At 43.5% G+C, this 13,265-nt stretch overlaps 2 protein-coding genes across 5 annotated transcripts; one reads left to right on the forward strand and one right to left on the reverse strand.

Annotated features, from left to right (window-relative positions):
* Positions 1–2,708: 2,708 nt before the first annotated feature.
* LOC109910109 (trichohyalin) lies at positions 2,709–3,925 on the forward strand. Its single transcript, XM_031797748.1, has 5 exons — positions 2,709–2,828; positions 2,920–3,039; positions 3,140–3,307; positions 3,433–3,583; positions 3,764–3,925. The coding sequence occupies exons 1-5, from the start codon at positions 2,733–2,735 to the stop codon at positions 3,829–3,831; spliced, it is 603 nt and encodes a 200-aa protein (XP_031653608.1). The 5' UTR covers positions 2,709–2,732; the 3' UTR covers positions 3,832–3,925.
* LOC109864651 (probable UDP-sugar transporter protein SLC35A4) lies at positions 3,915–8,356 on the reverse strand. 4 transcript variants are annotated; one of them, XM_031797746.1, is made up of 3 exons: positions 8,311–8,356; positions 6,491–6,589; positions 3,915–6,275 (listed from the first exon to the last, which is right to left on the reverse strand). In XM_031797746.1, the coding sequence occupies exon 3, from the start codon at positions 5,466–5,468 to the stop codon at positions 4,497–4,499; it is 972 nt and encodes a 323-aa protein (XP_031653606.1). In that variant the 5' UTR covers positions 5,469–6,275; positions 6,491–6,589; positions 8,311–8,356; the 3' UTR covers positions 3,915–4,496. The 4 variants fall into 4 exon arrangements, with proteins under 4 accessions (XP_031653606.1, XP_020308098.1, XP_031653605.1 ...); XM_020452509.2 differs by having other exon boundaries at positions 8,184–8,315; XM_031797745.1 differs by lacking the exon at positions 8,311–8,356 and adding an exon at positions 8,083–8,308.
* Positions 8,357–13,265: the final 4,909 nt, after the last annotated feature.

The raw sequence follows: 13,265 nt of genomic DNA on the forward strand, positions 1-13,265 counted from the left end.
ACTCACATTAAGCATCTCCAATCCAAAATTAAATCTGGAATCAGCTTCCTATTTCGCAACAAAGCCTCCTTCACTCATGCTGCCAAACATACACTCGTAAAACTGCCTTTCCTACCGATCCTTGACTTCGGCGATGTAATTTACAAAATAGCCTCCAACACTACTCAGCAAACTGGATGTCGTCTATCACTGTGTCATCCGTTTTGTCGCCAAAGCCCAAAATACTACCAACCGCTGCGACCTGTGTGCTCTCGTTGGCTGGCCCTCGCTACATATTCGTCGCCAAACCCACTGGCTCCAGGTCATCTATAAGTCTTTGCTAGGCCTTATCTCAGCTCACTGGTCAACATAGCAACACCCACCCGTAGCACTCGCTCCAGCAGGTATATTTCACTGGTCACCCCCAAAGCCAACACTTCCTTTGGCCGCCTTTCCTTCCAGTTCTCTGCTGCGAATGACTGGAACGAATTGCAAAAATCACTGAAGCTGGAGACTTATATCTCCCTCTTTAACTTTAAGCATCAGCTGGCAGAGCAGCTTACCGATCAATCAATCAACACAGCCAATCTGTAAATAGCACACCCAAACTACCTCATCCCCATATTGTTATTTATCTTCTTGCTCTTTTGCATCCCAGTATCTCTACTTGCACGTCATCATCTCCACATCTATCACTCTAGTGTTAATACTCAATTGTAATTATTTCACCTCTATGACCTATTTATTGCCTTACATCCCTAATCTTCTACATTTGCATACACTGTACATATATTTTCTTGTGTTATTGACTGTATGTCTGTTTATGTGTAACTCTGTGTTGTTGTTTTTGACACACTGCTTTGCTTTATCTTGCCCATGTAATGGTTTTCTTCCGCTGAAGGAGAGGAGGACCAAAATGCAGCGTGGTTAGTGTTCAACATCTTTAATATAGATGATAAACGAGAACACCATAAAATACAAAACAACAAATGTGAAAACCGAAACAGTCCTATCTGGTGCAATGACACAAAGACAGAAGACATTCACCCACAAAATACCCAAAGAACATGGCTGCCTAAATATGGTTCCCAATCAGAGACAACGCTAAACACCTGCCTCTAATTGAGAACCAAGCTAGGCAACCATAGACTTCCATAAACACCTAGACCAGGTTACACCCCATAAACATACAAAACCCCTAGACCAGGAAAAACACATAAATCCCCCATGTCACACCCTGACCTAACCAAAATAATAAAGAAAACAAAGATAACTAAGGCCAGGGCATGACAGCCCAGGTCGCAGTTGTAAATGAGAACTTGTTTTCAACTGGTGAAATAAAAAATACTCAACTAGTCTAAAGAATGCCAGTTTTATTGCTTCTTTAATTAATCAGGACAATGGTTTTCAGCTGTGCTAACATAATTGCAAAAGGGTTGTCTAATAAACAATTATCCTTTTGAAATGATAAACTTGGATTAGCTAACACAACGTGCCATTGGAACACAGGAGTGATGGTTGCCGATAATGGGCCTCTGTACGCTTATGTTGATATTCTATAAAACATCTGCCGTTTCCAGCTACAATAGTCATTTACAACATTAACAATGTCTACACTGTATTTCTGATCAATTTGATGTTATTTTATTGCTTTTCTTTCATAAACAAGGACATTTCTAAGTGACCACAAACTTTTGAATGGTAGTGTAGGCTACCAATATTCCCAACTCCGGAGCATTAAAGAAAACTCCCATATTTCCTGTGGGATCATGCACTTGCTTACTTTTTAAAATTCACAGTTTTGATAGGCCTACCATTAAATTATATGTGCAAAAACTATTTGACTCTTTTTGGAGTCGGCAAGCCAGACAAAATTAAACGGGCCTATTTATATAATGAATATGAATCCGGAAGGCAGAAATTATGAAATATTAAATATTTGAAAATGAAATCATCTCCAAAATATCACTATTTTTAAAACAACAAAAAATAGATACAAAATTCTTGCAATCAATAATGTTATATATATATATATATATATATATATGGGGGATATAACCATCCCACCTCTTTATATTTTACTGTGAAGAGACAGAATAATTAGATCAGGAATGGCTGACAAATTGCAACATTTACTTGGAACTCTGTAAATAGCACTGCTGGGTGATTTGAAAAGTCAGTCAATCGATCAATAATATAATAATACTCTTAGAAAATGTGTTTCTTTTCATTTACAATCTCTAGAAACTATGACAATAGAAAGGTTCAGAACTTTTATGAAACATCACAGTACATTAGAAAAATACTGTATATGTCAAAACTAAATGGTCTTCAGAGATATATGGGAGGGGTTGAGGGTAGCTGAAGACTAGGACTAAAAACAAACAAAAGATTACTAATATAAAATATACTGTCCTTCAAATGTAGGTAATATAATAAACAAGGAAAATATACATAATACATCTAAATGTATTTTAGATTCTTCAAAGTAGCCACCCCTTTGCCTTAATTACAGCTTTGCACGCTCGTGTCATTCTCTCATAATGAACAGCCATTGAACCTACACTATTCCAGCTTCGCTCAGGATTTGTACCTGATTCCTCTGATCTTCTCAATTGAGGATTGTGATCCGTTATATCGGGTGTTAGGCCTATAGAATAGTGTAGAGATCATAGGCCTATGTCGCTATGAACAGTGAATCCCAAGAACTGTGTCTTTCCTTTTTCACAGAGGGGAGAGTAAGTGTGGAGAGGATGCAGGAGAGAGTGGGTACAATCCAGCAGCTAAAGGAAGCCCTGAGAGAGGAGGAGAAACAGGAGAGCAGTGAGAAATCTGACCACCTGGAACAGGTACCAGGAATACTCTACTGTTCTGTGAGGTTGAGAAGAACAAAGTGATCTGTCCCCAATGTAAAATATCTTCCTTCTTTGACAACTTGAGGACTGGTACCAGGCGGAGTACAACAGAGCACAGGAGCGGAGGAGGAAGATCAAAGAGGATCATGGGAGAGTGATACAGGAGGAGGTGGAAAAGATGGAAAGAGAGCTGGGGCAGGAAAAGGTGACTAACACTTGAGATTGATTTAATCATGATATACCTCACATCTTAGACACTCAAACTGTCAAATGTCCTGCCTCCATAAATCTACCCCTATGGTCAGACTGAGGGCCCCGAGAGGGAGCTATTGGTCCTGGGCAGAGAGAGACAGGTCCTGATTCTACAGATGGAGGCCCTGCACACTGAGGCCTCGGAGGCCGAGAGAGACCTGGAGACACAGTACCACAGACACCAGCATGAGCTTCACTCTCTTAGGGAGGAGAGTCTGCAGGTGAGGCCCTTACCTGCACTGCCATTGTTTGAACCAACCCTGCATATCTTACCCATTTGTGACAGTGTCACACCTTTCACCACCATACTAAGCTCTGACTCCCCACCCCCCTAATCCCATATCAGGTGTTCCGGGTTTTCCGCCAGGTAAGTGAGGAGCAGAGGAGGGTGTCAGAGGGCAGGTACAGGACTCTCCTGCTGGAGGCCATACAGGATGCAGTCTACCTGTCCTCTCAGAACCAACAGCTACAGGCAGACAACAAACAGCTCCGCAAAGGTGAGTTACACACCTGGATAAAACGCGTATAACATATTTCTGTCTCAGTATAGGCAGTTTAGATCCTACTTTGAGAAGACAATTTTACATCACTTGAAATAATGGTGTATTTCATTGCATACCTTGATTGGGTTTAAACCTAGTTCATCAATAAAACAGATTCTCTCTCTTTCTCCATAGCATTGGCAGAGCTAAAGGACATTCTGTGTGTGCAGGGTGACCTCAAGGGACAAAGAGTATCCCAGTAACAGTGAGGGGATGGGGAAATGTTTCTCATGGATTTATGGCATTTTATTTCTGATAGAAAATACCAAAGAAATAAAAGAGAAACAACCATTGAAATATTCATCTTTAATATATAGTATTGCATAAACACTTTCTGTACCTATACGTCTTGACATTGGCAGAGGTAATGATAAATGCTAATAGAATGATCATAGCACCACTCTTAAGAAGTGTTGGGTGACAATGTAGAAATAATGGAGACATATTACTCAAATCCAACTACCCATGATATATTGAAGAAAAGGCTTGAATGAATATGGAGGAATTTGATGGACCTGGAAATCAAAGGCAAGTGAAAAGTAGGCAGTACATTATGCAGAACAGATAAAAGAGTGATGGTGTGACGAAGGGCTCTGTAAGTCTCGGCTAAAGTGCAGCTTCTATTACAATCAACAATCAAATTAGAAACTTCAAATAACTCAAACTGAATGGACCATTTGGGACATGAGATGAAAAATACTGGATCCGAATCACTAAAATAAAAATGCATTTCAAAAGGGAAAAGAACACGCCAACCAAAAAAACATTCCAACCTTAATGTCAATCAATGTCAACACATCATCTGGTAAAAAGTGCTGCCAGAGATTGTAGTGGGGTGGTGGAATGAGAGTCAGTTAGCAGAGTTCTGCTAAAGGTAGTACAGATAGGCTGCCAGGCCAATCATAGAGGTGGGTAACAGGAAGAAGGGGGTGAGCTGCAGGCCCAGTAGGGCCCAGGAGAGCAGAGCATTGACCAGCATAGAGCAAGAGATGACAAACAGTCTGGTGATGCCGCTGCCATGCTTCAGCACTACTGACATCAGCAGCCCGTTTGCTGCCTGCCCAGCGACAATGGCCCACACCACCCCTGAGTAACCCTCCAGGAAATCCTGTTCTCCCCCCATGCTTAAGAGGTAGGAGACGAAGTTGATGGCCAATCCAAACACGTACAGGTATAGGTTCTGCAGGCTTAGGGGTAGTCGCTGGCTCTTCAGCACCCGCTCTGTGTAGACGGCTGCCAGCCCTGAGATGAAGCAGTAAACCAGCACTAGAACAAGGCCCCAGGCTGTGATGTGAAGCCTGGAACTTGCCTGGTCCTCAGTTTGCCCTGGATACTCCAGATCCAGACTGCTGTAGCTGTGACACACCCCAGCCCCCATGAGGATCCCCAGGGCCAGCCACTGGGCATACCGCAGCCTCTTCCCCAGGCAGGAGGAGTAGAGCAGGGCCGTGGATGCGATCTTCAAGTTGCTGAGGACCTGGAAGGAGCTGGGATCCATGTAGATCTGCATGAGGACTACCAGGTTGTTGTTGAAGGCATAGAGTGCAGCTGGGACTGCGTAGGGGGCCACGAGGGCCAGGGGGGCACGCAGGGCAGACAGGTCCCCAGTCAGGATAAGAGTTGCTAGGGACACCAAAAGCTTGGTTATCTCTATCAGAAGCACACAGGAGGAGGAGCTAAAGGGAACCCGCCCACCCACCTTGGTGAGGGTTATTAGGGGGGCATGAGAGCCATAGATCAGGACCATCAGTCCTAGGAGGACACCCCACTGGACCCTCTTCCCCCACCACCTCCTGTGACGGGATGGGGACCCGGACCTCACGTTATGGATCACAATCATTCTCAATACTGCATGTTATTAACACCCTGGGAATAAAAGTACAAATACAACACCCTCTAAATAGACAACAGAAATATTTTTTAAATCCCCTAAATTAGGCTAAATCTATTCAACCATAACATAATATTCTCAAAATATGTTCATATTCTAAGCCGATAAAAGTAATTTGTGATTACAAAACACGAAAGCACCACTGTCTTGCTGTTAACACCCTTGATTCAAAATCAATTAGATGGCTGCTGTACTTGGAAACTTTACTAAGGCAAGCAGTCAAATATCCCTGCAATGTAACCTTACACTCAAAGAACAGAACCTTATCACCTTTTACACACTTTATAATCTGATTCACAGGGATCAGCAGAGAGAATAGCAGATGTTCCCAGGGAACTGAATGTAGATTTACGCTTTAACCTTTGAACAAAACCCAAAACAAACCGAGGCTTTCACACTGGACCCCTCAACGGACACGTCAAAATCCAGTTAAATCCACATGTTCTTTGTGCTGTATACACAATAGAGAGCCTCTGAAAAGGGAGCATCTACAGAAGTGGTGGTTGTGTCCTTAACCTTAGGCAGTTAGAAGATGACGCCTAGGCCTGGTTCTTCCCATTACTTTGGTCCTTTTCTAAACAAACTCATATAGTCCTTCAGAGTGCTGTCAATGTTGGGCACCTGATAGTTTTGTGCAGCATAGATGCCTGTGAATGTTCCTAGTAGCACTCCTATGATAGCTGAGGAGCGGAGCTTGGCCACCACGTACCCGGCCAGGAACCCCTTCAAAAAGGGAGATGCCAGCACAGAGCCCCCCTGGGAGAGAACAGGAAACACCAGTCAGGACAAAGTATGCACACAATAAATAGAATATATGGCATGCTTTTATGACTCTCGTTTAATAAGCTATCATTAGTTGATTCTTCTATTACTGTTTCAGGACTGACCTGAGGTTCATGGTTTGTCTGCTGTCCTGTTTCATAAGGTGACATTTCACCTACTTTCTAACATTGCATAACAACATACTGTACCTGTGGAATTCCTGCTGCAAATTCGGTCTCCACACGCTTCTGGATATCTTCCAGTTGATTCTTGAGCTGGTTGAGATCCTTCATCTGCTTGAAAGGATCCTAGAACAAATGCAAGTAAGTTACACTGACTGGCAATCAATGAACTTAGGTAACACTTCCTGAAGCGCCTGTCAACTTCTGTCAATGCCTTCTATTCAGTCTATGCATGCGTATGACAGTGACCAGGGCTGTGTTCATTATTCTGATTATGTTACAAAACGTTGTGTAACAGAAACGGTTTACTACAAATGGAAAACGTTTTTCAACGAAAACGAGAGCTTCTATTGGACAAATTCAGGTAGGTCCCTCCCTGTTTAGTTCCATTTGCTCTGTTTGGTTCTTAAACTTCTTCTTCGATGGGGTTTAACGACAGGATTTCACCGATAGGATTTCTTGCACGGATTTCTTGATTCAATAATTAGCTGGTTGATAAACTGAATCAGGTTAGCTACAACTGGGGTTGGAGCTAAAACCTACAGGAAGGTAGCTCTCCAGGAACAAGGTTGGAGAGCCCTGACATAGGACATCAACAGCCAGCCAGGGTTTCATTAAATAGGCTACAGGCAATACTATGTATTTGGCTTTGTTCAACTTCAATTCACTGGTATTATGAAGAATAACTTAGCCATACTGTAGGTGAATTTACGAGGCATTGCTAGATACAGATGACCGGTTCTGACTGTCTCGCTACCTGCCCTGATCCTCTTTCTCTTCATTATGAAAAACGCTAGTGTTTGGTCTTCGGTCTGTTGAGTGTAGAATAGTTGAGCCTACTCATTTATAGCCTCTAATTTAGTGAATTTACCCAAGACATTGTAAGCCGCGAAATACAGCATTGCGATAGCTTATAGCCTACTTTTTTATTTTTTATTACCGATGCACAGTTCTGACGGTCTTCCTGGTGGCCGACATGCCTAAGCCTGGCTGTGCTCCTCCCATCTCTTTTAATTTATTTTACCAGGTAAATTTACTTAACACATAATTTATAGCAACGACCTGTGGAATAGTTACAGGGAAGAAGAGGGGGGACGAATTAGCCAATTGGACGCTGGGATGATTAGGGGGCCATAATAGTATGAGGGCTGGATTGGGAATGTAGCCAGCGAACGATGCGAGAGTTTGTGTTCTAGAAATAGACTACGCAAAATAGTTTCCTCCCCTGCAATAATACTGACGTTCAGGGAGATTGACAACCAGAAATGGGAGTTGACGCGCCAAGAGTCTACTCCCCACCATTACTTGATAAGCGCCCTGCTACGAAAATCCATACAGGAAACATTCCACCGGTATCTTTGAGTCTTAAAACACGCTTCTTATGCTCCGCAGACACACACACAATCTAAATAACACCACTTCTTGTGGCTCACACCCAGATTTTCCTCGAGACGTTAAACGGATTTCCAAAGTAAGTTAGCATTGATCCAGAACCCCCACTCCGACCTAAAAACGAGTATAGTAGTTTACAGCAGCTTTACTTCTATTGGTTTCATTTTTCTTTGCCACTGCAACCCATTAATTCTCACTTTCTGTACGATTAGTTTCATCCGACTCACTAGCTGCAGTCTCAAAACAAAACCTGTTTTTCCGCCATCTTCTCCTTGCTTCTTAAACCGTTTCCGTAATCAATAACGTTACACGTCCCCTGACAACTTACCAACACACCGTGCCTATCTTGTTTTAAGTTAAAGCTAGTTGGCTTATGACTAGATCATGCTACTCTTAAATAGCTCGTTTTCTGACAAGACACTTAAAAAAGATTGAAGGCAAAAAACAGTACTCACCTTGTCACCCGCCATTTTTGTTTTAAGTGAATGCTCTGTGATCTACTCATATGCCTAGGATGCACCGCCACGTCAAAACGATTACTTTTGCCTGGAACACTATTTGCTTGTGGGCAAAATTGCACTGATTGCAAGTCAGCTAGCTGTTTTACCTCTCAACCATCGAGGCTGGATATAGTTAGGGGACACTGATCCTAGATCTGAGCCTATGGAAATTAGAAAATTGTAGTTGCTGTTAGTTAGTCCTCTGTAGCATGCTTGGATTAAATTCAGATATTATTCCCGTGCTATCATTTCCTGGGTATGTGTCATAATTGATTTTACCCCACATGCACTGTCAGGGATAGGTTGCTGTGTTATCTAGACTAGTGGAAACTGTAGTTTCTTCTATTTTTTTATTTTATTTGACCTTTATTTAACTAGGCAAGTCAGTTAAGAACAAATTCTTATTTTCAATGACAGCCTAGGAACAGTGGGTTAACTGCCTGTTCAGGGGCAGAACGACAGATTTGTACTTTATCCTTTTACCTGGGTGGTCACACTGAGAATCTATTTTTCAAACAAGCCCTGTGAGTATTTCTCTGAGTGGGCTTCAAGTTTTAATTGTTAAAAGTTATTTAAAGTGTAAATGCTGGTGTCTTTGAGCTGAGCTTGGGCTGGAACACTTGTCACTGGTGCCAGGGTCAAAGTTCAGGAGAGGAACAGTGTGAATGGTCAGTCGTGATCTGTGAGAGCCATCCTCTCCGCCCCTTTCAACACAGGTGGGCACGACTGTGGACAGATACGACAGCCCTATTTCAATACTTTGACATGATTGGATTAATGCTTCTTTGTGGTGTAAACACACATGCCTAAAACTGTGTTGTTATTTGTCTGAAACTAGGCCGTGCCTTAGTCCAGTGGATTACTCTCCCTCCTGACAAAGGCAAAGTTGAGAAGACAACAAAGCAGCCATAATATGGCTGTAGATATCCAGCTGTTTTTAAAATGATATTATGTACCTATAAAATAACATAAATCTACCTTCACAATAGTTAGTGGGACCTTTTTAACTACCTTTTGGGGAGCATAAGCCATCCACACTTTTCCTTTGTAGGGCTCAGTGTTGTCTGTTGAAGTGTGACAATGTTGACCTTTCTGTATTACTCCCACTCTATGTTGGCTCATAGTATGACATGTGTCCTCTGTGTGACTGTCTCTTCCTCCTTTGTCAGGACCTAAGTCTGTCTACGGCGCAGGGCAGGGGTCGCTGTGAGAACCCGTCATGTGGCTACATATATAAGAACAGCCTACAGAGGCCCCCTGCTGTGGATGGGAACTGTGCAGGAAGAAAGGCAACGGAAACATTGGCACAGGTCAGTCTGGAGGGCAGGAACATGCACACGTAAAAAAAAAAAAAAAAAAAAAAACGTTCATAATTCATATCTCGAAATTCATAACGTAACTTTAGTGAACATTTCATTTTTTTTTAGCAGAGACCTATTTATTTCTGCAACAACACACTCACTTTTGGCACCCAGGCCTCCACAAGGTGTCTCTAGACCACGTTGAGACAAGGACATCCATGCCGGCCAAACCCTTCCCTAACCCGGACGACGCTGTGCCAGATGTGCGTCGAATCATGGGTTTCTCAGATCGCGGCCGGCTATGACACTGCCTGGGATCGAACTCGAGGCTGTAGTAATGCCTCAGCACTCAGTGTCTTAGACCGCTCTGACACTCGGGAGGCTACTTTTATTTTGTAAATATTTTTTTTTTTACTGATTTGTGATTTATCTTCAATGCTCTTAAATAATAACTTCATAAGATAATATACAGAATCTTATAAGTCAAGATGTATGACTGGCTGGCTAGTGGCTTGTGTGGATATTTTAAGTAGTATATGGTGGTTAACTAGAGTCTAGACTATCTGTGTTGTTGCTACCACCTGAGGAAGGGATGGAGTTTAGTCGGAGCGAAGATCATTGATGCCGTGGCACCCCTCTGTCTTTCTGCCTCTCTGCTGCGCATATGAGCCAACCAGACCAAATATTGACGCTGATGTTCAGTAAATCAAGTGTGGTCAAGTGTTATGCTGCTGTGGCAGTACTGTTGCTAACTACACACACTCGACTGGTGATCACATCTCAAGCCATGTTTGTTTGGATACCGGGCGTTCGCAATCTAATTTAAAAATGTATTTGTCACATGTGCCGAAAACAACAGGTGTCGACTTTACAAATTTAGGCTACTTATGAGCCCTTTCCCAACAATTCAAAGTTTAAAAAAAAGAGTGAGGCAAAGTGTGAGGGCAAAGGGGCATGTGCTGGGCACAGGTTGACTCCTATCTGTGCACTGCTGGAGGGAATCACGCAATGTTTTAGTGTTGCTGTTTGTCTCGCTGTTGGCATCTGAATTCTTCCTTACTCTTCTCTAACCTCATCTCTCTGTTCTCATCCTCTCTCACTTCTTTTCCCTCGTTCCTCTTCTACTTCTCCATCCCCCTGTCTCCTGTATCCCTACCTCTCCCTCTACCCCTCCCTTTCCCCCTCCTGAACTGTTTCTCTTACGCTCACTCTCCCTACCCCCCCCCCCCCCCCCCCTCTCTCTCTCTCTCTCTCTCTCTCTATATCTCTCTCTCTCAGGGTGGTTCAGTAGCTCTGTTAGACGCATACCAGACCCTGTCCTCAGCCCAGAGGGAGCTCCAGCGCAAGTCCACCCTGCAGCTGCTACACCATGCCCTGCAGATCTCAGAGAGTGAGGCTGAGCTCCACGACACCCTGGCCCACATCCAGGAGCTCAACTCCACCCAGGTGGTCCTCATTACCACCCAGGCTGGGGACCAGGAGTTGGAGGAGGACCAGGGAGGCCTGGGGAGGTGCAGGTCCAGTCAGGCTGGCCACGGTTCTATGAGTCTACAGCCACACACTGTGCTCTATGTCACTATCCCTGTTTACGGGAGGACAGAGGTGAGAAGATTTGTTTGTGTAGTTTTGTTTTTGTTTTAGTTCAATGGTTAGTCACTGTTTCACATTCCTGGTGTTTTGTACAATAGTTTGGTTTAAATCTGGAATCCTTAATGATGAAACGGCCACTTCCGTTTGGGATAGTACAACAACAAAGAAGTTACTGCAAACAACAAACACTGTTTTATACCCTCTGATATCATCACACGTGTGATAGAAGAGCACAATATGTACTGCATAGTTTTTTTTACCATGCTGGATGAAGCTTCTCAGCTCTGCAACTAAAACAATAACAACGGTGGTGACCTTTAAGGAAAGGTCACCACCGTTCATGTGTCTCTGGTGTTTTGTCTCATATTTCTGTAGCATGGCTAGAGGACCGCTGGCTGTTGACTGATACACTGATCCAGACAGCCTATTTCCAGCTGAATGTGACCAATAGCATTTGATTTGAAGGTGTGGCCCTACACAGCTTCGAGTGTCTGACGGTGAGGGACTACAATGACATGACCTGTGTTGTGTGTATGGCATCGCCCCCAAGATGGAGATGTACCAGCCAGCGGTAATACACACAACGTGCTGGAGCTCAGGAATGTGGAGGTGAGAGCGGATAGAGACTGGGTGGGCAGGGAGGGTCTGCAAAGAGACTTGCATATTTCTGCGTATTTTTGTGTATTTTAACATGCATTTATTAATGTGTACTGTAGTTGTAAATGTGTATATTGTAACTCGATGTGTATTGTGTACACAGGGCTCACCTCGGTCTCAGTGTTATTAGAAGAGCCACAGATCCTACAGCCGTAAAAATAGAGATATTTAGTTGTCCTTTTTTGCATACATTTTTCATTTGTGTCCTCTGTGGTTTATTTAGTCTGTTTTAGCCTGGTTTGTTTTCAGGACCTTCAAGCTGTGTCTGCATGCATTGTGTTGTATTTATGTGGATACCTGTGTTTCTCCCTCTTCCCTCCCTCCTGTAGTTTACGTGGCCAGACTTCGGGGCTCCAAATGAGGTACATGTGGATGACGTCTGACTGGCCATGGAGAGTGAGGCATTGAGCAGGCAGCGTTCCCCTGCAGCGTCACCATCACGCATCTATATCATCCCCCCCCCCCCCCCCCCCCCCCCACTTGATGTTTATTCACATCAAGTAGAAAAAACACTGTTGCACAATATCAGGACACAAATAATGCCCACTACTTACTGATTACATGTTGTGTGGGTTCCGGCTGACCCGTCAGTTGTGGTGCGTCTGATCCACGAGGGCCAGCTCAGACCATACCGGTTGGACGAGCACAGTGCAGAGGAGCTCAAAGGCATACGGGACTGCTGTGGAGAGATGGCTGCAACCAGAGAGCAACAGGGTAGGGACCCTGTGTTGGTGTAAGTGATGTCTCTATGTGTGTTTATTTCTGTTTTGATTGTGTTTGTGTGTGTTTAGGAGATTGATACGTGTCTCTTTTATCTCTGACAGGATGAGTTGCTGGTTTCTCTGATCTCCCTGTATATATGTGTTCAGAGCGGCCTCTTCGCGACACCCTCCACACCTCACCGCAGGCGAGCTGTCCAAGATCTGCCTCCATCAGTTAGCCGCATACAACTCACCAGTCAATCCATCCAGTAGAATATCAATCAATCGATCAGTCAATCAGTTATCCACCATAATCCATTCTACTATTACTCAGTTAATCAACCTGTCAATCAACCATTCAGTCTGTCAGTCTATGAAAAAGGCTAGCTAGACAACCATGCCTCAACAACATTTACTAAATCTATTGACATGACAAACAGACAAATTGTATTGGGAGGCCTTCAATGTAAGGTGCAAAAAGTGATGCTTAAGTGTTTTCAAAGAAGCAGAGGTGTTGCTGCTAACCAGACTCATAGTCTGTAACTTATTCTCTCATCAGTCCAGCAGAGAAATTGCTGGCTTGAAATACATCTAAATAAGGGCAATTCATTTTCTTTGTGAGAGAAGAGGAACCTATGAAGAGTCTAAATTTGAACGCTAC

The sequence above is a fragment of the Oncorhynchus kisutch genome, linkage group LG19, assembly GCF_002021735.2.
Source record: "Oncorhynchus kisutch isolate 150728-3 linkage group LG19, Okis_V2, whole genome shotgun sequence".
Taxonomy (NCBI): domain Eukaryota; kingdom Metazoa; phylum Chordata; class Actinopteri; order Salmoniformes; family Salmonidae; genus Oncorhynchus; species Oncorhynchus kisutch.